Source organism: Drosophila ficusphila, unplaced genomic scaffold, assembly GCF_018152265.1.
Source record: "Drosophila ficusphila isolate 14025-0441.05 unplaced genomic scaffold, ASM1815226v1 contig_791, whole genome shotgun sequence".
NCBI lineage: Eukaryota > Metazoa > Arthropoda > Insecta > Diptera > Drosophilidae > Drosophila > Drosophila ficusphila.
The window spans coordinates 15,963,749-15,986,927 of NW_025064737.1; the positions used below are offsets into that span (position 1 = coordinate 15,963,749).

At 44.3% G+C, this 23,179-nt stretch overlaps 7 protein-coding genes across 9 annotated transcripts in view; 3 read left to right on the top strand and 4 right to left on the bottom strand.

Annotated features, from left to right (window-relative positions):
- The first annotated feature begins 159 nt into the window (after window positions 1-159).
- LOC108092023 (serine/threonine-protein kinase mph1) lies at window positions 160-2,822 on the top strand. The gene is made up of 4 exons (XM_017191461.1): window positions 160-444; window positions 782-1,783; window positions 1,854-2,409; window positions 2,565-2,822. Exons 1-4 carry the CDS (start codon window positions 239-241, stop codon window positions 2,694-2,696), a joined length of 1,896 nt encoding a protein of 631 aa, XP_017046950.1. The 5' UTR covers window positions 160-238; the 3' UTR covers window positions 2,697-2,822.
- Window positions 2,823-3,165: 343 nt separating this feature from the next.
- LOC108092021 (putative uncharacterized protein DDB_G0271606) lies at window positions 3,166-11,905 on the bottom strand. Of its 3 annotated transcripts, none has more exons than XM_017191458.2 (7): window positions 11,813-11,905; window positions 5,985-7,339; window positions 5,215-5,877; window positions 4,692-4,799; window positions 4,124-4,582; window positions 3,926-4,048; window positions 3,166-3,817 (listed from the first exon to the last, which is right to left on the bottom strand). In XM_017191458.2, the coding sequence occupies exons 2-7, from the start codon at window positions 7,272-7,274 to the stop codon at window positions 3,809-3,811; spliced, it is 2,652 nt and encodes an 883-aa protein (XP_017046947.1). In that variant the 5' UTR covers window positions 7,275-7,339; window positions 11,813-11,905; the 3' UTR covers window positions 3,166-3,808. The 3 variants fall into 3 exon arrangements, with proteins under 3 accessions (XP_017046947.1, XP_017046948.1, XP_017046949.1); XM_017191459.2 differs by having other exon boundaries at window positions 11,762-11,860; XM_017191460.2 differs by lacking the exon at window positions 4,692-4,799 and having other exon boundaries at window positions 11,813-11,904.
- A 235-nt stretch (window positions 11,906-12,140) lies between these two features.
- Window positions 12,141-13,168, top strand: LOC108092025 (nurim homolog). Its single transcript, XM_017191463.2, has 2 exons — window positions 12,141-12,595; window positions 12,655-13,168. Exons 1-2 carry the CDS (start codon window positions 12,269-12,271, stop codon window positions 13,087-13,089), a joined length of 762 nt encoding a protein of 253 aa, XP_017046952.1. The 5' UTR covers window positions 12,141-12,268; the 3' UTR covers window positions 13,090-13,168.
- Window positions 13,169-13,242: 74 nt separating this feature from the next.
- Window positions 13,243-14,488, bottom strand: LOC108092024 (nudC domain-containing protein 3). Its single transcript, XM_017191462.2, has 3 exons — window positions 14,324-14,488; window positions 13,721-14,259; window positions 13,243-13,657 (listed from the first exon to the last, which is right to left on the bottom strand). The coding sequence occupies exons 1-3, from the start codon at window positions 14,422-14,424 to the stop codon at window positions 13,371-13,373; spliced, it is 927 nt and encodes a 308-aa protein (XP_017046951.1). The 5' UTR covers window positions 14,425-14,488; the 3' UTR covers window positions 13,243-13,370.
- Window positions 14,489-14,647: 159 nt separating this feature from the next.
- Window positions 14,648-15,170, top strand: LOC108092027. The gene is made up of 2 exons (XM_017191466.2): window positions 14,648-14,915; window positions 14,972-15,170. Exons 1-2 carry the CDS (start codon window positions 14,744-14,746, stop codon window positions 15,100-15,102), a joined length of 303 nt encoding a protein of 100 aa, XP_017046955.1. The 5' UTR covers window positions 14,648-14,743; the 3' UTR covers window positions 15,103-15,170.
- On the bottom strand, window positions 15,157-16,609 carry LOC108092026 (RNA transcription, translation and transport factor protein). The gene is made up of 3 exons (XM_017191465.2): window positions 16,437-16,609; window positions 16,053-16,379; window positions 15,157-15,954 (listed from the first exon to the last, which is right to left on the bottom strand). The coding sequence occupies exons 1-3, from the start codon at window positions 16,495-16,497 to the stop codon at window positions 15,599-15,601; spliced, it is 744 nt and encodes a 247-aa protein (XP_017046954.1). The 5' UTR covers window positions 16,498-16,609; the 3' UTR covers window positions 15,157-15,598.
- An 821-nt stretch (window positions 16,610-17,430) lies between these two features.
- Window positions 17,431-23,179, bottom strand: part of LOC108092020 (trithorax group protein osa) — a 30,847-nt gene continuing 25,098 nt past the window's right edge. Inside the window, 1 exon segment of the mRNA XM_017191457.1 lies at window positions 17,431-23,141. Within this exon segment, the coding sequence (XP_017046946.1) occupies window positions 19,453-23,141 (3,689 nt within the window). The 3' untranslated portion in view covers window positions 17,431-19,452.

Sequence of the window (23,179 nt, forward strand, 5' to 3'; positions counted from 1 at the left end):
AAATACCCATTATTATCTTTACACTTTTTATATAATTTAACAATTTTTTGTTGTTTGTTATTATCTGTTAAATATTATGGTGTGTAATTGTATTATGTCATGGTTTTATTACATTTTTAGCGCCCTTTGGGTTTTTTTAAAGTTTAAAGTCCGGCCACACTTAAAAAAGAAAACAAAAAGATAGCATTTTAAAAAGGATTTTGAACTGCCTGTGGAGTAGAACAAAACAGATTGCAAGATGACTACTCCTGTGCCGCGTCGCACCAAGGATATGATGGCACTTGGACTGGACTCCGACTCGGAGGACGACTTTAATACACCGTACCGACCGCAGCGATCGCGGCAAGCGAAGGCGGGAGAAAAGAAACCTCAACCGGTGGCGTCTTTTCCAACTCAGGCGAGGGGCAAGGAAAACGAGCCGCATCCCTTGCCTATGGAAGTGCTGTAAGGACAGGTTTATCCTTCGCGAAATGCTCTCTTTCTGAAACTTTTCACCTGCTCACATACTGCTTGCATCTTTACATCCTTCCGAAATTCTCCTTCATTTCAAGGGCTTCTATTAAGCCAAAACCACTTGGGTTTTACCCTATCCGCATTAATTATTCAATATTCTTCCCTACCTATATGCTGTTATGCGCCTTAAGCAATGCTGACTTAAAATAAAGCGATCTCTTACAAAAAAAAAACCTATAAACATTGACTATAATTCCATTGAGCAATGAACCAATATTTATGTTTGTTAAAGATACATATTCAGCTTCTACCCCTTTATCATTTTCAGACCTCGCCGAGTCTCAGAGCTAACGATGATGGATTCGGACAGCGAGGAGGAAGACATAAAGAGCAATCACAATTTAAACTGTGCCATCCTAAATGATTCCTTCGTACTAAGTCCCTCTCAAGAGTTAACACATAGCAATGGCAACATTTCCCCGCGACGCTCATCCGCCGCAGCTCCACTCAAGCAATCCGATACGAACCTATCCTTCTTGGGTCAATTTAACAATATGGGCATCAATTGCAGCAGCCAAGGATCACCTGCTGCAGACGCGGAAAAAAAGGTGACAAAAAAACCGGCGCCCACGATCCCAGTTGTTACGGAAAGGCGGCCACTTTTGGACACAGAAACGCCACTGCGCAACGAAGTCTCCACCTGCCCCAAGCCAAAGCCGGATGCGGACTTTATCACACCTCAAGTGCGAACCATTGGATCCACTTTAGGCACAAAAAGCCGAGGTGGGGTGTCCAATGACTTTCGCGCGCAGAAGGTGCTCTTTCAAACGCCCATGACCGTGAGTCGTGCTGCTCCCGTTGCCTCCGATAGCATTAGTTTCTCGCTTTGCGACACTATTAGCGAAAGTCCGGATATTCCTGATCCGCCGAAGGCAGGTCCTTCGAAGGCTCACCATCAGTCCAAGAAGTCACTGGATAATGTTTTCCAGGAGTCAGAGAAAAATAATGTGCTGTCCAAAGTGGAGAACGTTGAAACCAAGGAGTTGCTACCTGTTTCTGAAGCCAATGGAAATTCTGAATCGGCTCCAACGACCTCCAAAGCCTCAAATATACTGAAAATCAAAAACCATGAATACACGATTGCCAAGAAGCTGGGCTGCGGTGGATCAAGCTCGGTTTTTCTAGCACGGCGGTCGGATTCCGGAAATGAGTTTGCACTGAAGGTGGTCGATCTGCAGGCAGATCCACAGGTGGTGCAGGGCTATCTCAACGAAACTAAACTGCTGGCAAAGCTGCAGGGGAACGTCTGCGTTGTGGCGCTTTACGACTAGTGAGTTACAATTTCTTTATTCATATTTTGTACTTTAAATTGTTTATATGATTGTAATATAAAATTCCAGTCAACTTGTTCGCGAAGAATCCAAGCTGTACATGGTTATGGAGAAGGGTGACTCCGACCTGAACAAGATACTGCAAAGCTACACCACCAACCTGCCACTATACAGCCTCATGAACATCCTGTACCAAATGCTGCAGGCGGTCAACTACATCCACCAGCACGGAGTCATTCACTCTGATTTAAAGCCTGCGAACTTTCTAATGGTCAGCGGGCGACTGAAGCTGATTGATTTTGGCATAGCCAGCAATATCTCAATGGACTCAACGAGCATCATCAAGTTTTCGCAGGCGGGCACCTTCAACTACATTAGTCCGGAGGCATTAACGGACACCTCCACGGGCAACAGTCCTATGCGAGGAGCCAATCAGCCGAAAATCAAGATCTCGACCAAGTCGGACGTGTGGTCGCTAGGCTGCATTCTGTACCTGCTGCTCTACCAAAAGACGCCCTTTGGCCACATAAGGAACATCTATGCCAAGATGAGTGCAATCGCAACTCCCAGCACCAGCATCGAGTTTCCCGCCATTCCTCCCTACTATCCTGTTATGCTGGTTCATGTGAGTTGGGAGGGATGACAGCTTAATATATTAAAACTTCTATAAATCATGTGTTTTAACTTCCAAAAAACATGCTACTTTTAAACTGAAACCAAAAATCAAAAAGGCTTTTATAGGTATTAGTTTTAATAACTTTATGAACTATAATTTTACAGATGGCCAAGAACTGCCTTCAGCTGAATCCCAAGAAGCGACCGTCGTGCAGTGAACTACTGCAGTATCCATTCCATATGATCATTCCGCTACAGAATCTACAGATACCCAGTAGAACCGCACCCAGTAATTAAGCATGAAAGCTCAACTATTTATTAATTAAATGTCAAAGGTCAAATGTCTTTCTCATATGTGTGTGTATATATTTAATTCTCATTTATAGTAAATTAAACATCATAAATCCTTATTATGCAGCTATAGCTCATTCTTTTGTGTTTGTTGTGGTTGCTGATGGGCTTGAATTTGTTGGTTTGCCTAATTTATCAATATGTCGCATGCAACAGGTTCTCGACATTTAATCGCTATTTAGCATTCGTGTTTAATTTGCCTTTACTTATAAGATAGTTTCTCATTCAGTTTTATATAAAAATAGTTATTTTCTTGTTTATATACGCTTAATTAAATGTTGCTGCTGCCGTTTACTCTTTCTGGGGTTTAAATACTTTGCGCTGCTCCGCGGCGTTTAATTAAAAGCACATAGAAACGGAAAACAGTTATGGAAAACATTCAAAATTCACAGTGACCCAAATACATTACATAAAATCACACTGTTTTTCTTTTTATTTATTTGTGTGGATTTGCCTTCTAAGTAGAATGGTTTTAAATTCATTTGCCTAACATAAGATACATATACATTGGGTTATAGCGCGTTTTTAAATGCAAGTGTAACATAAAAAATAATAATCGCATGCGAAGTATTGGATAAATAATAAGTTGAAAGTAGCAGCAGCAATGGATTTTGTTACTGTTTTCGGGATTGATTTTTTGGGAGGGCATGGGTGGAAATAGCCTACTTCTATCTGTAGAGTCTGGCTTTTCCTTCTCTAGCTTTTCCTTTCTTTTCGTTTAACATTGCACAAGTTTCGATTGTTATCATAATCTTGCTTTAGTTATGTGTATATAATTTCTTAAAGCGTTCCGTAGTTCTTTATTCTCGTAATTGTTGGATTTCGCTACTATAAAATGTTAAATGTTGCTGTTGTTGTGGGTCATGCTTTAAGTTTACTTAATTTTTCTCGCCTTTCTCTTGTTACATTAACTTTAAACTTAATAGATTGTTAGAATTGTTGTTGGTTTTTTACTGTTGCTGTTGTTATGGAAGTTGGACAAACTCTGCAGTTACTTGTCAGTTTATCGTCGTTGTTGGCCTCCTTCTTCCCATTCATATATCTCCCTCTGTTTGACATTAAATGTCCTGGAATTGGGAAATGTTATATCAATATATTATCATCGTCTATGTTATAATTTAATAAGGGATCCATTCTTTAATTTGTAATTGATCATTAATGGTAAAAAATCTTACCTGTTCCCCGTTGGAGGCGTGCTGCTGCAGCGTAAGGATCAGCTGCTCCTTCTGGTCGACGATGCCACGCCAGTGCTCGTCCTGCTCACGAGCACGCTCCTCCAAATCCATCAGCGTGTTGGTCTATGGAATAGGTAAACACGAAATGATGTCATTAAATATTTTGGTGTAAATTTAAATTGATAATTTGCCACGTACCGTCTTGGTGACCAGCTGGGTGAGCTTGTCGTTGCACTCGCGCAACTGCAGGTTCTGTTTGTGCAGCTCCTGCTGCTCGGCGGCGGAGGAGGATTGGCTATTCGAACTACTATTATTGCTACTAATATTGTTGTGGGTGCTATTGTGGTTGCTACTGCTACTGTTGTTTGATTGTGTGGACTTATGACTACTGCTGCTCTGTTTCTCAGGCTTCTCTGCCTCAATCTTCTGCCGCAGCTTATCCTGCTGCTGCTTGACGTGGGTGGCAAGGACCTGTTCTAACCACTGGTCGAAGGATGCCTGCAGGGCATTGCCCGACTGCGCTTTCACTGCATCGGGATACAGGCGCTGGTAAAGATCCCGGATCCTCTGCTGCTCGCTCTTTGCTGAGCTGGCACTTCCGCCTCCATTTGCGGCTACCACCTTTTGTTGCTGCTGTTGCAGCTCTTTGTGTTGTTGCTGCAAATATTACAGGATAAAAATATTTAATTATAAATTTAATCTAAAGGCGGTTTTAGTTAAAACCATAGAGGAAAGCAGAAGAACATGGCAGAGAACATGCACTTACGCCTACGGATTGCGCTGTATTTGTTTTCGTCTTAGCCGTTGCCTTAGCTGTTAATGCTTCGGCATTTTGCAACGCTTCGATCAATTTCCAATTTTTCATACGCACGTCCTGACGAAACACAAATACGTGGCAATTAGTAAAGGGTGCAGAAAAACAAAGAGATGCACATGATTGATACGGTGGACACTGCGATCTAAAGATTAGTTTAACTAGTATAGAAGTTTAAAAGATTTCAATTGCAATTTTCTTCTTTTTTTGAACGAAATTGTAAACAACTTAATCAGTATTTTTATTTAAAAAAAAACAGTGGTCCACTCGCCAATGATTCCAAAAATGTTCAAAATTATATGTTATCTTTCCAATCTTTTCTTTTAATGGTTGATAAAATGAGAATGAGAATAACTAGAAAACTATATTAAAACACAAACAAAATAGAAAGTATTTTTGTCAAACAAACTATAGCTTAAGTGCAATTCAGAAGGCAATAATAGTTCTTTTAAGTTATAGTAATTTCTTCACTCACATTATTTTTCTCCCGCTGCTCCTGAAGCTCCAGCTGAAGCTTCTGTTCCTTAGCCTGGAGGAGCTCGGCGCGTTGCTGCGCCTCTTGGAGCTGGGACTGCAGCGCGGTGGCCTGCTTCTGTTGCTGGGCCTGGGCATCCGTCAGCGAGCCAACCTGCGATCGCAGCGCGTTCAGCTCCTGCTGCTTCTTGGCCAAAGTTTCGGTCTGGACCTGCGCCTGCTCCGACTGGGCGGCCGTGGCCTGAACGGCGCTGCTAGCGGCTTGGGTCAGCTGTTGGCTGAGCGCCTGGTTGCTGGCCTCCAGGGCGGATGACTGCTGACGCAGCTCCTGCAACTCAGCGGCGTGGACACGCTGCAGCTCAGACTGCGCCTGCGTGACTGCACACAGCTCCTGCTTTAACTCGGCGTTTTCTTGTTCAAGCTGTTTGCGCTGTTCTAGCTCGAAGATGCTGTTGTTTTGACGAGCTTCCAGCTCGTCGCGTTGCAGCTCCAGGGCTTGCAACTGTTGCGCCTGCTGCTGGATCACCTCGTTCTTTTGCTGCGTCTCAGCATTCACGAACGCTGTCATGTCCGCCAGGCATTTCTCCTTGTGGGCGAGGTCCTGCTGCAAACGCTGCAACTGCACTAGATCCTGCGAGTTGGCTTGCTTTTCCCTCAAGAGAGTCTGAAATAGAGGGAACGTATATTAAATTTAAGTTTTTATTATACTTATAAATATTGTTTTATAGATTCTTAAAGTAAAGATAGCTGTAGTAAAGAAGTTGATCCTACTTGGAACTGCTGTCGTTCGAGCGCCAGTTTGTCATTCAAACTGGACAACTCCTGGTTGAGGGCGGCCAGCTCCTGCTCCTTGCCCTGCAACTTATCGTTGTAGGCCTGGATGCGTGCATGCATCTGGGCGCGTTCCGTGTTCACCTCCTGACGAAGCTCGCGCAGCTTAGCCTGAATGCCAATGGATGCCTCCTGTTCCTCAGCCAGCAACTTTTCCTTTTCCTCCAACTGGCGCTTGAGCTTCTGGCAGATGTCATCGGACCATTCCGAATGCGAAGCGGGCATATCCTGCTGCTTGTTTAGCAAGTAGTCGATGAGGATCTGGATCTCAGATCGGTTTAGCTCGGCTCGGGAAAACACGTTCATCAGAGCGTTAACGCCAATGGTCTGATTTTGGTGGTCGGCCAATTTGTCCAAAGCCTGAGCCAAGTCCTTGGCGGTAAGGGTTTCCTTCTGGTTTTGTTTCTTGTTTTGCTGCTGCTGCTTGGTTTTATTGTTGGCCTGGTTGTGCTGTGTTTTGGGCGAACCATTCTGCTGCTGCTGCTGTTGCTGTTGCTTGAGGATCTGCTTGGTCACAACGGGAGCCTCGGCTTCGGCAGCTGCTGGCTTCTCCTTTTTGGCCACGTTACCACCACCGTTCTTCTTCTGTGACTGCTGCTTATTGTTGTTGTCCTCCTTGCGCTCCTTTTGCTCCTGCTTCTTTAGTTCCACGACATCTTTAGGTACCTTGGTCTCAAAGTTATTTAAAGATGGTGTCTCTTCGGAAATGATTGGAGCCTTAATAGCCACAGTTTCGTTCTTGTTGACCAGAATTCCAGCGGTCTTGTTGTTGCCGCCGTTGCGCTTATCCTTCTTGCCCTTTTTGCCAGCAACCGATGGTTGGTTCTCCTTTTCGGCCACGCTACTGGGTCGGCGCTGCTCGCTCAAGATCTCTGCATCGGGCTCAAACTCAACATGCTGCTTGGATAGCCCAGGTTCCTCATCAGCAACCGATCCCTGGCCCTCCGACTGACCATCGGAGTAATCCTCGGGCTCCTCGGGTTCCGGTTCGTTGTTGGCATCCCGCTGCTGTTCCCGCTGGCGTTGCTTCTTCTCGCGCTTGAGTTCCTTCTTCTTAGGCTTCTTGGTTGCCGCTCCACCGGCCGCCTTGTAGAGATTGGCACTCAGGGCGCGCTTCTCAGCCACCACCTCCTCGAAAGTCTTGCGCCGGAAGATCTTGTTGATGAACAGGAACGAGAGCAGCGAGGCGCTGAACACACAACCGATGACGATCAGTATGTGGAAGTCCATATTTGCATATCTTTCCGGTTCAGCAGTGGTTTATTCTCAGGGATCTCCTTTGCGAAAACTGTTGACTAGATAAGAATACATTAATTAATACGTTGTCTAATTAATCAGAAAAGCCTGGAACACAGTCAAATGCGATTTATTTCAATTTCACAAAAATCAGGAAAATAAACAACCAGTTTTACGAATTATTTTGTTTTTAGGTTATCCCTGCACAATTTAATTTTCTTCTACAAGAAACAAAAAAAAAATAAGTAAATAGACCCAGACTGTCGATCCAGTCTAAATATTACAATAAAATCTGATATTATTAATCAACAGACCTAATTTCAATAAAAAGGGGAAACCCGTAATTATAGCCACGTAGTGTCTAGGTCTCTACTGAAAAACGCACCAACCAAGCAAAAAATAATCTCAAGCGTGGAAATGTTAGAAATGGTTTCTGGGGTCAGTCGTCTAAACTTTTGCTATCAAACAGAATTTAAGAATGTGGCTCTCTCTCAGAGCTCCACTGAAATTATCAGCTTTCGGCTTGCTAGCTAGCAGCACCAACTGATGACGTGGGGCTCAAAAATCGAAAAATGCCAAAGAAATGTCCATTTTACGGCAGATCAACGACACTACGTTCAAAAGCAATTATGCTATATAATCGACTTGTTTGAGTTGTACGTGCCTATCAGCTTACCGGCCGGAGAATGACACAAAAACCACTACAAACTCTCTTTTTGTATGACTAAATTGTTATTGCAATCGTTGTGTTTGCTTGACGTGATATTAATAAAACGGTCCGCAGTTGATAATTTTGTTGTTATTTGCTGGGTTGAGATAATATAATGCACTGTTGAATGGCTCAATATTCCTGGAATCCATATTAAACAGTGGACATCCGCTTGCCCAACTCGCAGAGCAAATGAATTTTAAATTTAGGCAGTGAGATCACTTGAATGAATTTGATTTGGTAAAGAAAGGCGATAAGAGAACACTGCTGGAATTAACGATTCCCACAAAGTACTGACCAAAAATGTATTCCGGAGGAAGATGAGATGGGAACACCAGAATAAAATTAGCTTATGAAGCAGCTGCTGTGCAGTCGCAGCCTTGAACGAAAGTTTCTGCACCCAAAGGTGTTGACGCAGATTAAAAAAACACACAAGACAAATCAAAAAAAAAAAGAAGAACAACAGTTTAAAATAACGCACAAAGTCAAGATTCTGACGCACACGTATGCAAATTTGTTGAATCTCTCACTGAAAAAAACTTTGCAATGGTAATCTTTTCCGTCAAACTCCGCGGTTCTCTTTGGCTAACACGATGCGAATGGCAAAATTCGAATGAAAAGATTCACGGTAGAGCTGGGCTCACAAATCGCGATCTCTCTTTGGCTCTCCCATTCTGTACACCTAAACAAATTTTATAATCGATTAGATTTTTTTTGCTTCGGATTGTTTCCATTAATTTACATTTATGAAAATAAAACCAAGAAAAACCTTTGTTTCTCAATCTTACGGTGACCTTGATCTATATAAGAAGTTCAAAATATGGATTATAATTTCTTAAAAAATCCTTACGCATCCAATACTGAACACTTTCTTGCACACCAACAATTTACGGGTTGTGTTTTGGCAGGTCTTTTAATAAGTTGTTTCGAACACGAATATTCTTTGTTTTAAGATCCAATGAAATAAAATTGAAAGTTCAACTGGCTCTTTTATTCGCCGTGTGCTATGCTTATTCTCTGTCAGTGGGCTCACCACCACTGTTTCTCTTTTTTCTCCCACCACGAACAGTTAGAACAGAACTTGAAATTTCGCTGGCTCCACGAGCTCTGTAGAAGAATTCACAAATTGCAAAAATTTCAATTCAAGGTTGTTGCTCTCTACGGCTGCGATATCTGGCAGGTCGGGTATTTCTTTTTTTTTATTTTTTACTTTTTATTCCGTTTGCTTTGCTTGCTCACGTCATGTTTCTGGCTAAAAGATTCTGACTGTGTTTCGGTTTTTATCCACATCGAAAATTGACAAAGGGCCTTTAAAGCAATGCGGTACGTGATATTGTGCAGAAAACTAATTACAAATGCAGCATGACTTCCAATAAAAATTTGAATTGTAGCAAAATATTATTTCATTATCTAAACTTTACTAAAACACAAAAAAACTTAAAGATTCAAAAAGAGTGTGTATGTATGTATATTGGAGATATATTTTTTTCTCTTATTAGTTATTTAGACAGAGTTTGGCTCATTTTGTTGGCCAGTGCAACTTTGAAAACTTTACTGTAACTTCTTGAGGAATTTACAACTCCCCTTCGACATTATTTACCCAACAATGTATTTTTGTTTGCCGATTTGCTTATGAAGCAGGCTTTCTTTTTCTGGGATCGGAATGGGTGAACTGTTCAAATATCAACGTGTATGTACATATTTGCGCTTCACAAAGTTCAATTAATATTTAATGACTATAAGAACGGGTTTCCGTCAAACAAATCGATGGCATTTAACGGAAAGTAAGTAGAGTAAGTCCGGACAGCGGATTCCGGGCGTAACACAGAGAAAGAAGAGGCAGAAGAGAGCCAAAAAGAGAAGCACAATAAAAACGCCGGTAAAGGTCATCAACCGGAAGAAAACCGCCCGTGTGTGAGTGACTTGCTAGCGTCTGGGGGGTGTATGTGTACGTTTGAGTGTGTGAAAGTCGAAATCTTTCTGCCAATTATCATTATGGTCATCTATAAATAATTATGTATTATGGTCGGGGAGCATGCAAAACACGCTGGCTGCTCGGCCTCGTTTCAACCAACTGACAAACGGACAAACTGGCATCGAACTGCACAGTTGGCCTAATTTTCCCGTTTTTCCTTCTATCTTTCTGTGCCGTTGTTTCGTCTACCCCTCTCACATAGCGTTCAATTAGCTGCCAGCCTGCCGTGCACTCACACATTCGCACTTGGTGGCACATGGAATTTCTCTCCTGTCGGTGAACACCGGTCAGAAATGAGAAACTGGCCTTTTTCAGGTTTATTGAAGCAGAATGTTTGTGGGTCAAGTATACGCCCAAGTACCGGCTTCCATTAAAGCTTTTTGACACCAAAATTGTGGGATTTGTGAAACTAAGTGAATATCATCGTTAATTGTCAACAACTATTGGTTTACAGGCATTACCTTAAGAAGAGTTTTATAAGCCGAAAGTTTCTGAAACTGAATCTAATAAGAAAATTTGTTACAATTGTATTGATAAGTCTTTGCATACTTTTTCAGTTTCGTTTAAATCAAATTCTATTTTACTTTAAATCATTTTTAAACAAATGTACACTTATTTGCACTTATTATAAGCCAGCATCACTGATAACGGTGCAAGTGCTTGTCTTACTCTCTGTGCCGCAACCAGCGAGAGCGTACTCGCAGTCATTCATTATTTTTCTTTCATTTATTCATAAATTCATTTTTTTAGTCTCTGCTATTTTCAGCGGCTCAAGTGTTTTAATTTTAGAAAGCATTGCTCCCTATTTTTCTATCTCCTGTAATATTTATGCAACATGCAACGTCGTTTTATTTTTTTCTGTGCGAAAGAGAGCGTGGCATATTTTTCTGTGTGTTCTTTTTATTTTTGCGTGGGAACGTCAAGTTCCAAGTTCGTTTCCCTAATTTTTGGTCCACAGATGGAAGGTTGTATTAAACCGGAGTGACTCACAAAGGCTATAAATAGGCAAATTGATATTTGTCTGAAGCTGACGGTTAATGATTATTGATTGCTGACGTATACAACATTTGTTGATTATCAATTGGTTTTCCCCGATGACAAAGAACGTTTTTGAGTCTATGATTTATTGGACTGCACAAGCCGCTCTCTTTCGCTGCTCCCCCGCTCTCATTTCAAGTCTCCCCACCCCTCTCTTAAACTCTCTTTCCTGTGATAAGCCCGCATATGTGTGTGTGGTGAGGTCAGCGCATCAATTTTGCTCACTTCTTGTCTTTTTCTTTGATAAAATCGCTAAATAACGAAGAAGAGAAGGACAAGTGGGGTGGCGGGGAGACGGCCAGACGACGGCGCCCGAGATTTTTGGCAAATCAAATAAGTCAGCTGTCCCTTTTGCTCATAATTAAGCAATAAGAAGCAGTGAAAGTATGTCGGCCGCTAATTGGCAGCTTGAATAATTGCACACCGATAAATAGTCGTGGCTTCCTTTTTCCTCTCAAGACAAAAGGGCGTCGCACTGCACTTGCACACATACACTGCTCTCCCTTTCTTTCTACCTGTCTCTCTAACGGTTTTTCTGCCGATTTTAAGCACTTGCAACGTCAACAATTTTCACAACATTTCACATTTACAATGCAGTCTATCTTTTTTCCTTTTTTTTTGCTGGAAACGCATCCGCCATTTGCAAGCCACTTGTGTATGTGTGTGCCGGAGTATGTCCCTGTGTGTGTAGCGTTGTCGCGTCCACAGTTTTTCATAACATTTTTGAGCCTTCTGCGGTTTTAACACACTTTTCCTTACTTGCAACTAGGGTTTAGACTTCTCTCAACTTTCGACTTTTCAGCGACTTACTTTAGTGGTTTAGTGGGAAAATTGAAACATTTACAAACAGAGTGACCGTTGCGAATAGAGCAGTAAAATATCAAAATATCGACATATCGACGATACTAAAAATGTTATCAAGATATTTTTTGCATATCGATAGTATTTTGAAATGTATTTAAGTGCTTTTTACTAAACGTGAAATACTTTTTGAAAATGGAAATGTTTATGATTTAAAGAATCGACTAAGCAATAACCCGGTTCTCAGTTATGGAAGTTGAAAAAGATCTTAAAACCGAACTTTTAAGGCTGAATCCTCAAAATCCTTTTTTAAAAATTAATGATGTTCTGAACGCAAAACCGATGTGCCTACAGTCGCTGTTTTTCACGAAATGGTCACATCGATAAACCCTCTGCTTAAACATTGACTGGTTTGTTTGTTTTTTTTCTCATAATATATAGTTTTTCCCGGTTTTCGTGACAAACATGGCCTCGTTTGGAAAGTCTATAGTGCTCCTATTGTCATTAGCCACCTTTGCGTACTCCTTGTACGTTGTGGGACGCCTCATGCTGTTTCTCTCGACACCCCGCTCCATTTCGAGGGCGCACACCTGGATTTTCAATTTACTGGACAACAAGTCCCGTTTGGAGACCGCCTATGGGCCCGTGGTGTTTGACACACTCTACCTGTCGGGATTCATCTTCCAGCACAGCTTCCTTAAGTCAGCATTGGTCAAGAAACTTTTGGCTAACTTGGGTTTGTCGGGGGCAGAGCGTACTATTTATAGCCTGACGTCATCAATTTGTTTACATGTTTGTATACCAATGAAAAAAACGAAAATAGCTCATTACTTTATCTGTGGATATTTCAGTATTTGATCCTGAATTGGCTACCTGCACAGTCAATTGTACTATGGCAAATTGACGTTGACGAGAGTGCTCCTCTGTGGTGGACCTTTGTGATTACACACGGATTATGTTGGGTTGTGATCTTTGGTGGCAGTTTGGTAATGGATCTCCCAGAGCTGTTGGGCGTGAAGCAGGCCTACTACGATCTTAAGGCCTATAGACCGCCCATCAGTTACAAGTCCGCGGAATTGCGCAATCTGTATGCCCATGTGAGACATCCTTCGTTTGTGGGCCTGACTGTCATTTTGTTCGCCACCAACGTAATGAGCCTGGATCGACTAGTAATGGCGCTGCTCCTGACCACCTATATGTACCTGGCCTGGTCAACGGATCACAAGGATGTGGCCTACCAGAAGGTACAACTGCAGCGAAAGAAGTTCGAACTAAAGGCTCAGTAAACTTAATCTCTATGTATATTCTCACTAAGATTTAATTGTAGTTTGACACGAGCTTGTATTAAATAAGATTTTACTAACAGTTTTATGAAAAACGCATTTTTTAATATATTAAAGAGCCACAAAAAAGTGGGAATTGCAGAAAATTTAAATCTATTGTCGGTTACCACAAAAACGGTTGATAAATTTTTATTTGCATATGAAATAATTGAACCGCTTGAAGTTCTTTCTTCTCCTCAACGCTATACATGTTGAATACCTCTAAGATTGGTTTTATACAAAAACTAACTCATTCTGATTACTGAAGGGTCAAAAGGCTGTCCTTTAAATGGTGATCCTTCAGCGTCCCAAGCAGTTCTCAAACGATCAAGGGTTTTTACATTTTCGGGGTTCGTTGTCTGAAATTCATTTTGCTCCCTATCTAAGGCCATTTGTTGTACCCTTAGTTTTTCAATGGTGGCTTGGGTTTCCTCCGGTAAATCACCTAAATACCGCTCGCACTCAATTTTTTTGGGGTCTATTTCTGGATCCCCGTCAAAAAGTCGGTCCCACCAGAGCTCTTTAAATTTATCTGCAGAGTGACATACAAAGATTAAATTTAATTCTTTGGCTATTTGTAGATTAAGTAACTTACCACAACTTATTAGCAATCGGTTCTGATCAATAGTCCACACCGCCTCGTTGTGTTTGATTCGTTGGCTGAGATTTCCTTCGACTATTATAATCTCTGGGTTTAGTTTGCTGCTCACTTTAATGTATTGCGCTTTTATTATTATTATGAGGCTTTTAGCTGCTTGCAGACCCTCTGGAAGGCCAATGTGTACCTCCATATCTTTGAGGGTCTGCGACCAGCAATGGTTTTCAAAAACAGCTCCATTTTTGTAGTCGCTGGGGGAGAATTTGGTCTCTTCCCTGGGTTTTTGCGATGTGGGATTCTTGCTTGAGCTCTCTACTTCGTTTTGAACGGAATTTTCACTATCTAGAATAATTTCTTCGATGGCAGGTGGAGCAGTTTCACCATCATCTTCTAGAGCACCACCCTCAGCGGTCATTGTTTGCAGGCAGCAATCAGGATCGTAGCGTTGCATGGCACCATATAGAATCTGATCCCTGACACCCTTGGGGAAGCCTATTTTATCTGATTCATTGCGTTTTGTGTGATAAAAATCGGTGCTGAAACAAAACAGTTCCCTTTTTTAAAAGTACAGCGGCAGATTTTTTTGATAATAGTTTTTACTTGCGCCTCAGAAACCCGAAAATGGAGTCCAGGAATCCAGTAATAGTCTTTCGATCCTGCAGAATCTCCATAAGCATAGCGTCATTTCGCTGAAAGTCCATTTTTGCAAAAGCGAAAATAAATAAATAGATTCAACTCGTTTTAAAAGTTATCAGCTGTTAATCGATAACAAAAAACCACAAGTAGTTGCCATAATTATTGAGGAGCTCAATTTATTTTGAAGCTATAAAAGGGATATTCTACTTTAAAGACAGCTAAGTTTTCAATTTTAAAGATGTCATATATATTTTAAATGTATTCTTGTCAAACAATATTTTAATAAAGACAAAACAGGTTGGCAGTGCCTAGTCAAAATACGATATCGATAACAAAAGTGCTGTTTTTTGCAAATTGTAAAATCTTTTAAAATTATTATTCGAAATGATCGGTAGATTGTCTTTTTGGTACAAGGACAACGTTTCGAACCAAGTTGATTGTTTGGCCTGTCGTTTGGTGAGTGGGTTCGGTCTCCTTGGAATCGGAGCATTTCTGCTAGCGCAATCGAAGACGCGTCCAAAATTGGAGAGTTACACCATGAAGAGCTTAGCAGCAGGTAAGCTTTAGTTGACATCAATAATCCGGTTTTCTATAAACCTCCTTCCTCCGCAGCCGTTGGCTTCCTGGGCGTGGCCCGCCTGGCAGATGCAAATTTCCTGAAGGCCACCGCGGAGGAACCGAAGGAAGTGGAAACCAAGACTTTAAAGCCTACCGGTGAACACCAGTTTTTCGCCAGGCGTTAAATCAACTCATTTTTTTTGTTTATCATTAACTCATTAGCTATATAAACTTGTATGTATTTTCTGACAAATTGTTGACGATTTATTTTGTATATTTGAGCTTGCTAATAATCCTCCTTAAACCACTAAAAAGGAACTAAGGTTTGTTGGATTTTGGATTATTTAAATATGCCTACATTTGGTTGACTATTGGCGTTTAATTCTCGTTAATAAATAATTAATGAATAAGATAAAAAAAAAAGTCAAATGTTCGTGTAGGCCTATATCGATCGTGAAATTTTCAAAATTGCACCTGTACTACGTTGTTTATGACAATCTTAAATGTATTTTTTTTTTATAATTGTAAACTATTTTTTTTGAAGCTCTTATAATTCTTCTCTTGTTCTTTGACTCTTGTTGATCTTATGATTTTTTTACTGATTTGGTGAATGCAAAGTAACAAGGCAAAGTTCTTGAGTAGAATTTCATTAACAATTGTTTTCTTCCGTGTTTAAACTCCCTAGCGGCCCACCTTGCCCAACTTAGTATCAGTCTTAGGATTGGCCGTAATGTTTTGCACCGCTACAATCGTCTCGTTGATGTGTGTCTGAAGCTGGCGAAGACTCTGAATCTGGAGAAGGCGCAGAATGCGCATGGGCAGATCCAGGGCAGGATCGTTGGATGAGACCACGTCGTTTCCCTTGTCGAAGGGAAAGGGTGTACCCGCAATTGGCTTCCGTCCTTTGGCGGCGGGTGAAAGGCGTTCGTGGACAACGCGGGCGACCGCCTCCAGTTGTAAAAGGTGATTTGGATGGTGCGGAACATTCAGTTTGCTCGCCAGCAGCCGTACTCCATCAACGAACGCCTTGTCCTGCACTGTTGATAGAACGCAGGTTTATTATGTTTGAGTTTGTTTGTTTTAAAGAAAATTAGATTTCACAGGTTTTCTTTAAATAAAATCCTTTAAAGCTCACCATTAATCTTTCCGTCGAAAATCGACACCACTTTCTGGCTCGTCTGTTTGCCATTACTTTGGGGTGGACCCTGTTTGCTGTTAATCGCACTAAACTGAGCGGGATCATCCAGGAACTCGAGGCGCACGGCGTGACTGAGAATCCAGGCCAGCTGCTCTTGTTGGGTTTCCAAGGGAGGCATGTTAAGGTCCGCACAGTATTTTAGGTACCCCTCCTCCCACATTGTGGGATTGTCTATGTTGCGCAGCTTTTCGCGATCCTCAATGGTGTAAAGTCGGATTTTCTGATCCTCCACCCAAAGGATTGTACTGGCGAATTCCTTGCGGTCTGCGTGGGTGGAGTTTAAGTTGAATAGCACAATGTAAGACAAAAAAATACACTCACCGCTCAGCGCCACATCGCTGGGAGTTGGATGACCCAGAGCTTCCAGTTTCAGCTTGAGCATGGTGTTCTGTCAGAATCTTTTAATACAAGATTGGGTGAATAGACGTCTAAACCAATAAAGTAATTGCGACTACACCGGCGATGTTCTTACGGTCGTATGCAAGAGATGAAACAAATATGTACTAAAATATCGATTTTTACCGACACAAAAAAAATCGCTCTGCCAACCTATATGGTTCTAAATTTTTAGCTACTTTCTCAGGCTTGGATTTTAAAATTTATAAATTTATAAAAAGGAAAAATGAAAGGCAGAAAATTTATTTTGCTTGGGCGAAGGCGTATTACAGTAGACGTGTATCTACTAAATCCATTTTAGATCTCGCTGGTTAGACCAATATTTTTTTCCGAAAATTCAACTATAGCTAGGCAATATACGCAAAGCTGAATAATAAAATTTAACATATCTTTTGATTTAAACTTGAATTATTATTAACACCAACCAAAAATCTTTTCTATTTAAATATGATTAAAATTATATTACAAATGGGTTTAAACATTAAACTACCAGGTAAGATGGAATTTCGTTTTAGGATTAGTGTCAGCTGCTTCACAAAATAGAGTAAACCCATAAACTTTTCAAAAAGATTTTGGTAAAAGTACGTTATAAAAAAATATTTCTTTCCAAAACTTTAATAGAGGACATTTTTAAAATTCACATCCAGGTTTCCCGTGTCTTGGATTCGTCCAAAAACCTATTTAATCCCTGCAATCCAAAAAACATTCACCTAAACAAAAAAAAAATAAGAACAACCGGCAGTGTTCTCGTTTTACCAACTATGTTGCATTACGAAAAGGCTTTGGAGAAGATCTCTCATAAGGCAGTAAAAACTTATCTATAAAATACACCGCCAAACTATCTTAAATACAAACCAAGTCAGTCTTGATGAAACTGATTCCAATGTTTCCATTCTCCAGGACAAAGACAACGGCAGTATTGTATATCATATATGTATGTATATTAATTAAATAATTAAATTAAGTTTGAGGGACATACATTTACATCCTAGCAAATTATAGACTAATAACTACACGTTATATATCGAGATGCTGAGTTATAATATTTGTTTGCGAACAACTACACGAATACACGTATCAACAGCAGCACTTTTTTATTATTTTTTTCGATCTCTTGTGTTCCTCTGGATCTCAGCAATCGCCCAGTACGGAGTACAGGAGGATTACTAGAGCTAGAGCTAAAATCAAGAGACAGACAGTTCATGTTTGATCTCTCTTACGTAGCACGTTTATTATATGTGAGAAAGTTTAGTATACAAATTGGTGCACCCACCCATAATTGGTTTTGTTTTTATGGTTTATTGGTACTCTAACGCCAAGCTTATTCGGAGTGGGTGTGTGTTATTAGTCGTTTTTGCGTGCTTCTCTACAGCTTTAGTTCAATTTGCTTCGCTTCGCTTTGTGTTTTATAGCATTTTATGGTTGTGTTCTGTTTTGTTTTCTTGGTTTTATTTATTTAATATTTTAAATTAAGATTAAGATAAAACCCTAATTATTTATCTTGTCATTTACGCCTTAAGTAAGTTCGATATAAAATAAAATGAAGCAGCAGCACTTCCAGCAAATAATACAGTTAACATAAAAATTACAGCATTGGGTTGTTCCATTTTATCGTTTTTCAATTTTATGTTTTATATGCAGTATGTATGTATATGTTATGTATACTTTTTATATATTTATATCACCTAATTTGATTTTAATTTAAATTGTTTTGTTTGTTTGCCTTCAATTGTCGGTTTGTTTGTTTCGCTTAATTTCGTTTCGATTCGCAGCCGAGTTATGCGATTAAAACTAAGGAATTGGAATTTTTGCAGATCATCCACACAACATACACATAAACATAATACGAAATGCAGTGCTGCCACTTTCATGTGCCTTGTAACATTGCGTAAAAAAACAGAAATACAGTGAAATTTACATAATAGTTAAGTATGTACAATGGTTTTAATCATCTCCTATCCTCCTTAAATTTTCTGCGTTGCCCTAGTCCACATAAAATCCATTTAACTGCAATACATTGTGTTTCGGGATCCCATACAGTGTTGTTTTGGGTTTCGGTAATTCATTCTTTACGCTTTTGCTGTTCAGTTTGTTCATCAGTTAATGAGTTCCTATGCTGCACATTGTGGTAATATTTAGGTATTAGTAAGTGGTAGAATTTAAAAACTATTCTCTATGTATTTATATATCAATGTCTATATGTACGTATGTATGCATTCATCCCTTTTACATACACAATTCATTCTCATGTAATTAAATGTTAAATTATGCATTTATTTATATATATATTTAATATACGATAAACCATAGCGTGCGTATGCATATGTATGTGTTAGTTATTTCTCGATTCTCGTCCCTTCATCTTTATTAAATTTAATACAATAAGTATGCTGTGTGCTTAAATTTCGCTCTCTTCTGATCGATTCCTTCCGCATTATGCTCGTCTCAATAATAATCCCCGATCGCATCGCCCGATCGGTCTGCATAATTTTTTTCTGTTCCGGTTTTTCGCCCTGAACATACAGATTTCGTTTCGTACTAACATAATTCTTTTGCTGCTGCAATTGCGTAATGCTTAGGGTTTAGTTATCATATTTACTATTTTTAGAGTTGAGTGAAAAAATATACAGTTGTTATTGTATTGACTGTTACAATGATGGAAAGGTGAGTCATTCCATCCGCATCTGCATCTGCTGCTGATTTCCCCATTCGAACGTAGCCGTGGAGCTTGGACGCCGCCTGTTCCCCCGCCGTAACTCGCTTAAGTAAATTTACATGCCTCCTCTTCCTCCTCTCCAACGATTCCGGGATCACCTTCTCCTGCAGTGGCACATCGGGATCTGCTCGTGGGTCCGCTGTTCCGCCATCCAACTCCGGCTCAGTCGACTGCCCCTCGGGGGGTTCGTGGCCAGTAGTAGGACGCTGGCATCATTGTCGTATACTACGCAACGGCTGTCGTTGTTCCTGCATTGGTTGGCGGCGGTGCAGCTGGCTGGGCCACCGCCGCACCGGCGGACACACCGGCCGACGACGCGGCGGAAGGGGCCACCGAAGCCGCCGCTGCCGCCGCCGCAGCTGCTGCTGCCGCTGCACTGGCGTTGCTCAAAGCCGCAGCAGCGGCCGCCGCTGCAGCCGCCTTGCTCACCTGCTGCTGATCGCTGGCCATCGATGCTGCTGCTGCTGCTGCTACTGCTGCGGATGTTGCTCCCGCTGGCGCCGATGCGGATGTGGCTGCCGTCATTGTGGATTGGCTGCTGATCGCACTGCTGCTGTGGCTGCTGTTGGTGGTGCTGTTGTTCGTCTGGTTGCTGCTGGCCGTGCCGCAGCTGTTGCTGTTGGTGCTGCTGTTGCTCACGTCGTTGAACGTCGCTGCCGGCGGCAGTTGCTGGCTGCTGTTGCTGTTCTCATCGTTGACCACCGTCGAGTTGGATGCCGCCGAGGCAGAAGGTTTCGCCTCAGCGGAACTCGTTTCCGCCGACGACGATTCCGCCTTCACTGACGCACTTCCTCCAGCGCTGGGAGCTTGCTTCTCCGCCGCACCAGGACGCAGCTGTTGTTGCTGGCGCTGCTGCAGCAGCCGGAACTCCACCGAGTGTATGGGTCCTGTTCCGCGCGACACTTGATAGAGCACCCGCGAGATAATCAAAGCCACCTGCTGGTCCAAAATGTGCGACATTACCAGTCCAAGCAAACGTTGCTCCTGCTGCATGAACAGCGATCGGTTGTCCGGATGTTTGGCCAAGTGGAGCAGGGTGCCGGCCGCTCGCCGCAGCATGTCCAGGCTGGTGCCCATCGAGTCGGGGTTCTCGCGCAGGTAGTTGATCCCATGCTGATTGGCCACGCCCAGCGCCGTCTGCTCGGCCTGTTCGATGAAGGCCACCAGGTAGGAGATGCACGGCGACTGCAGCGCCACAGTGCGCGCCATGGCGCTATCGGCGGCAGCCAGATAGTGCAGCAGATTCACGGAAAACTCGCGCAGCACCTGATCCTCGTTGCGGCACAGATGCCGTGTGAGCACGGCACAGAGCTTCTCCAGTCGCGAGAACGGCGGAGTGGCGATGACCAGGTCCACGTTGGCATCGGTTACGCACAGCTTGCAGAGCGCCTCGAGCGCCAGGCGCTGTGGCGAGAGCGCCGTGTTGGGTCCGCACGAGGGAAACGGATCCTGGCCGTGGGCACTCGGGCAGACGGCCCAGTGCAGCAGTCCATCGATCAGCGGGCGGGCGATGAGCTCATCGTAGCGCGACAGCTCCAAGTGACCGGCTATGTTGGCCATGGCGACCAGCATGTTCTCCCGTATGGTGATCAGGTAGTCCCACCACCATTCGCGTTCTCCCTGCAGCGAACTGCAGGAGTCACTGAAGTCGGTGTCCTCCTCGCGGTCGTAATTTCGGGTCTTTGGCGTGCGCCGCAGGTGTTCGTGGTTCAGCAGGAGCAGGCGTCCCAGCACCGCCAGGAACCTGGTGGACTTGGCCAGCACGGTCTCGTTGCCGGGCACAAAGGTCAGGTTGCGGAAGATGTTGGACAGGGCGATGCAGCGCCGCGCCAACGAGTCTTGGCTTTCGTTGACCAGGTGGAGCGACGCCTCGTCGCGCGTGTAGCACTCATCCTCGAAGCTGGAGTCGCGCCGGCGCTGCAGCACCTGTGCCACATCCTTGGCCGTCGTCCGGGGATCGAAGCCGGCGGGAGTTGAGGAGGAGGAGGAGCAGGGTGCCACGCCATTGGTGAGCCGTTGCGGAGGTGCCTCGATGTCCATGTCGATGGGACGACAATCGCTGTCCGCAGTGCCTGGTTCCTTCTTAACCTCGACGCTCGGCTGGGCGAACTCCTCGCTGGACAGCTTGGATTTCTTGCCCTCGGCGGTGGCGCCACTGCTGCTGCTGCCACCGCTGACCAGTCGCCGCTTCTTGTTGAACGGCTGCTCCTCCGAGCTGTTCTCCTCCTGCTTTATTTCCGGCTGCTTCCTGGCCGTGGTCGCCACTCCAGTCCGCGTTTTTCCCTTCTTGTCGGAGCGGACGTAGCGTGCAAATGGAATGTTTACAATCTCCGACTTGAATACGTCGATGATGCCGTCCAGAGGATCCGGTTCGGTGAATCCGTACGTCCAGGCGTCGCTGCCCACGGGCTCCAGCTGTTCGTACAGGCGGTTCGTGTCGATGTCCCACGCCTTTTGGCGCTCGTCCACAAAGATGTCGTGATCGGCGGCCTGGATGCGCACTGGCACACCCTTTCGCGTGACCATCGTGTAGTTGGGCGTGAAGGAGAGCAGCAGCGAACGCTCCTCGGGATTGGGCTGCACGCGCACCTGTCCCAGATCGATGCCCTCGTCGGCGTCCTCCGAGTCGCTGCCGTTGTTGGCGCCACCCTTGCCACCGCGGTCCATGTTCTCGTAGTGCCGCCGTCGGTTGTAGCTGCTGATGCTGCGCACGCATCGCGACTGCCGATTGCTCGATTGCAGCTTCTCGCACATCACAGTTCCGCTGTCCGCGTCGTCGTCGTTGTTCGCCCCATCCTCCGCCAGGGACGAGGACTGCTCCTCGCCATCCCGTTCGTCGAACATCTCGGCGAGATTCTTCTGGAAGTGCTCCAGCAGCAAAGTGAGCAGGCCGGGCAGATTCGAAATGCCAAAGAACTGCACCGTTGAATCGTCGAACAGCAGCACATTGAGCACGTCCAGCGCCCAGGTGCATTCGGTTAGCAGACCGGATCGCATGGCCATGAATATCCGCCACGGATCCACGGGGCAAACATCGGCTTTGGTGAGCCGTTTTCTTCGGTACAACACCGGTGTGGTGGACTCCACGCTGTCGTGCGGAAAGATGAGCTCTTTCTTCACCAGTTGGGCACCGCTACCGGGCATTCCCGGTGGACCGTAGCCACCGCCGGGAGCTGTCTGGTTCGGCGGCATTTGGTGCTGATGCGGGTGCTGCGGATGCTGATGAGGATGGGGGTGCTGATGCTGCGGCGGCTGCTGCTGCAACGGCTGTTGCTGCATCACCTGGCCGGGCATCGGCGGCTGCTTCTGGGCCATCATGCCGCTCGGTGGCACCTGGCCCACCTGCTGACCCACTCCCTGCGACGGCGGCGGTGGCATGGCATATGGGGGCTTCACCATTCCACCGGGTCCAACTTGTGGCAATCCGGGCGATGGAACGCCTCCATGGGTAGTCTGCTGCGGCGGTGGTTGCTGCACACCGCCCGGTTGCTGCGACTGTTGCTGCTGCGGCGGCATTCCGGGCATCCTCTGCTGTTGGCCCGGTCCCGACGGCGGACGAAGTGGCGATCCGGGTGGTCCCGGCTGCGTCGCCTGTCCGGCGTTCATCTGCGCCCACTGCGGCGGTGCCTGGGGCGGCTGTTGTCCCGGTGGTCCGGGCACCTGCTGGTACGGCGTCTGCTGCTGTTGCTGTTGTGGCTGCTGCTGCTGTTGCTGCGGCGGCGGCGGAGGACCTTGCTGCGGCGGATAGCGATGCTGATCCCACTGGGCCACTCCTGCCGGCTGCTGCAGTGGCGGTCCGTGAGGTGCGCCTGGCGGAGGCGCCGCTCCGCGTGGCGGAGCACTTCCCCAGCTTTGCGGAGCAGGCGACGTGGGGTATTGTGGCCGATACTGCTGGCTACCGCCTTGCCAAGCACCTGGTTTGTAGGTAAGAAGAGAGAAATTAGCCAACTAT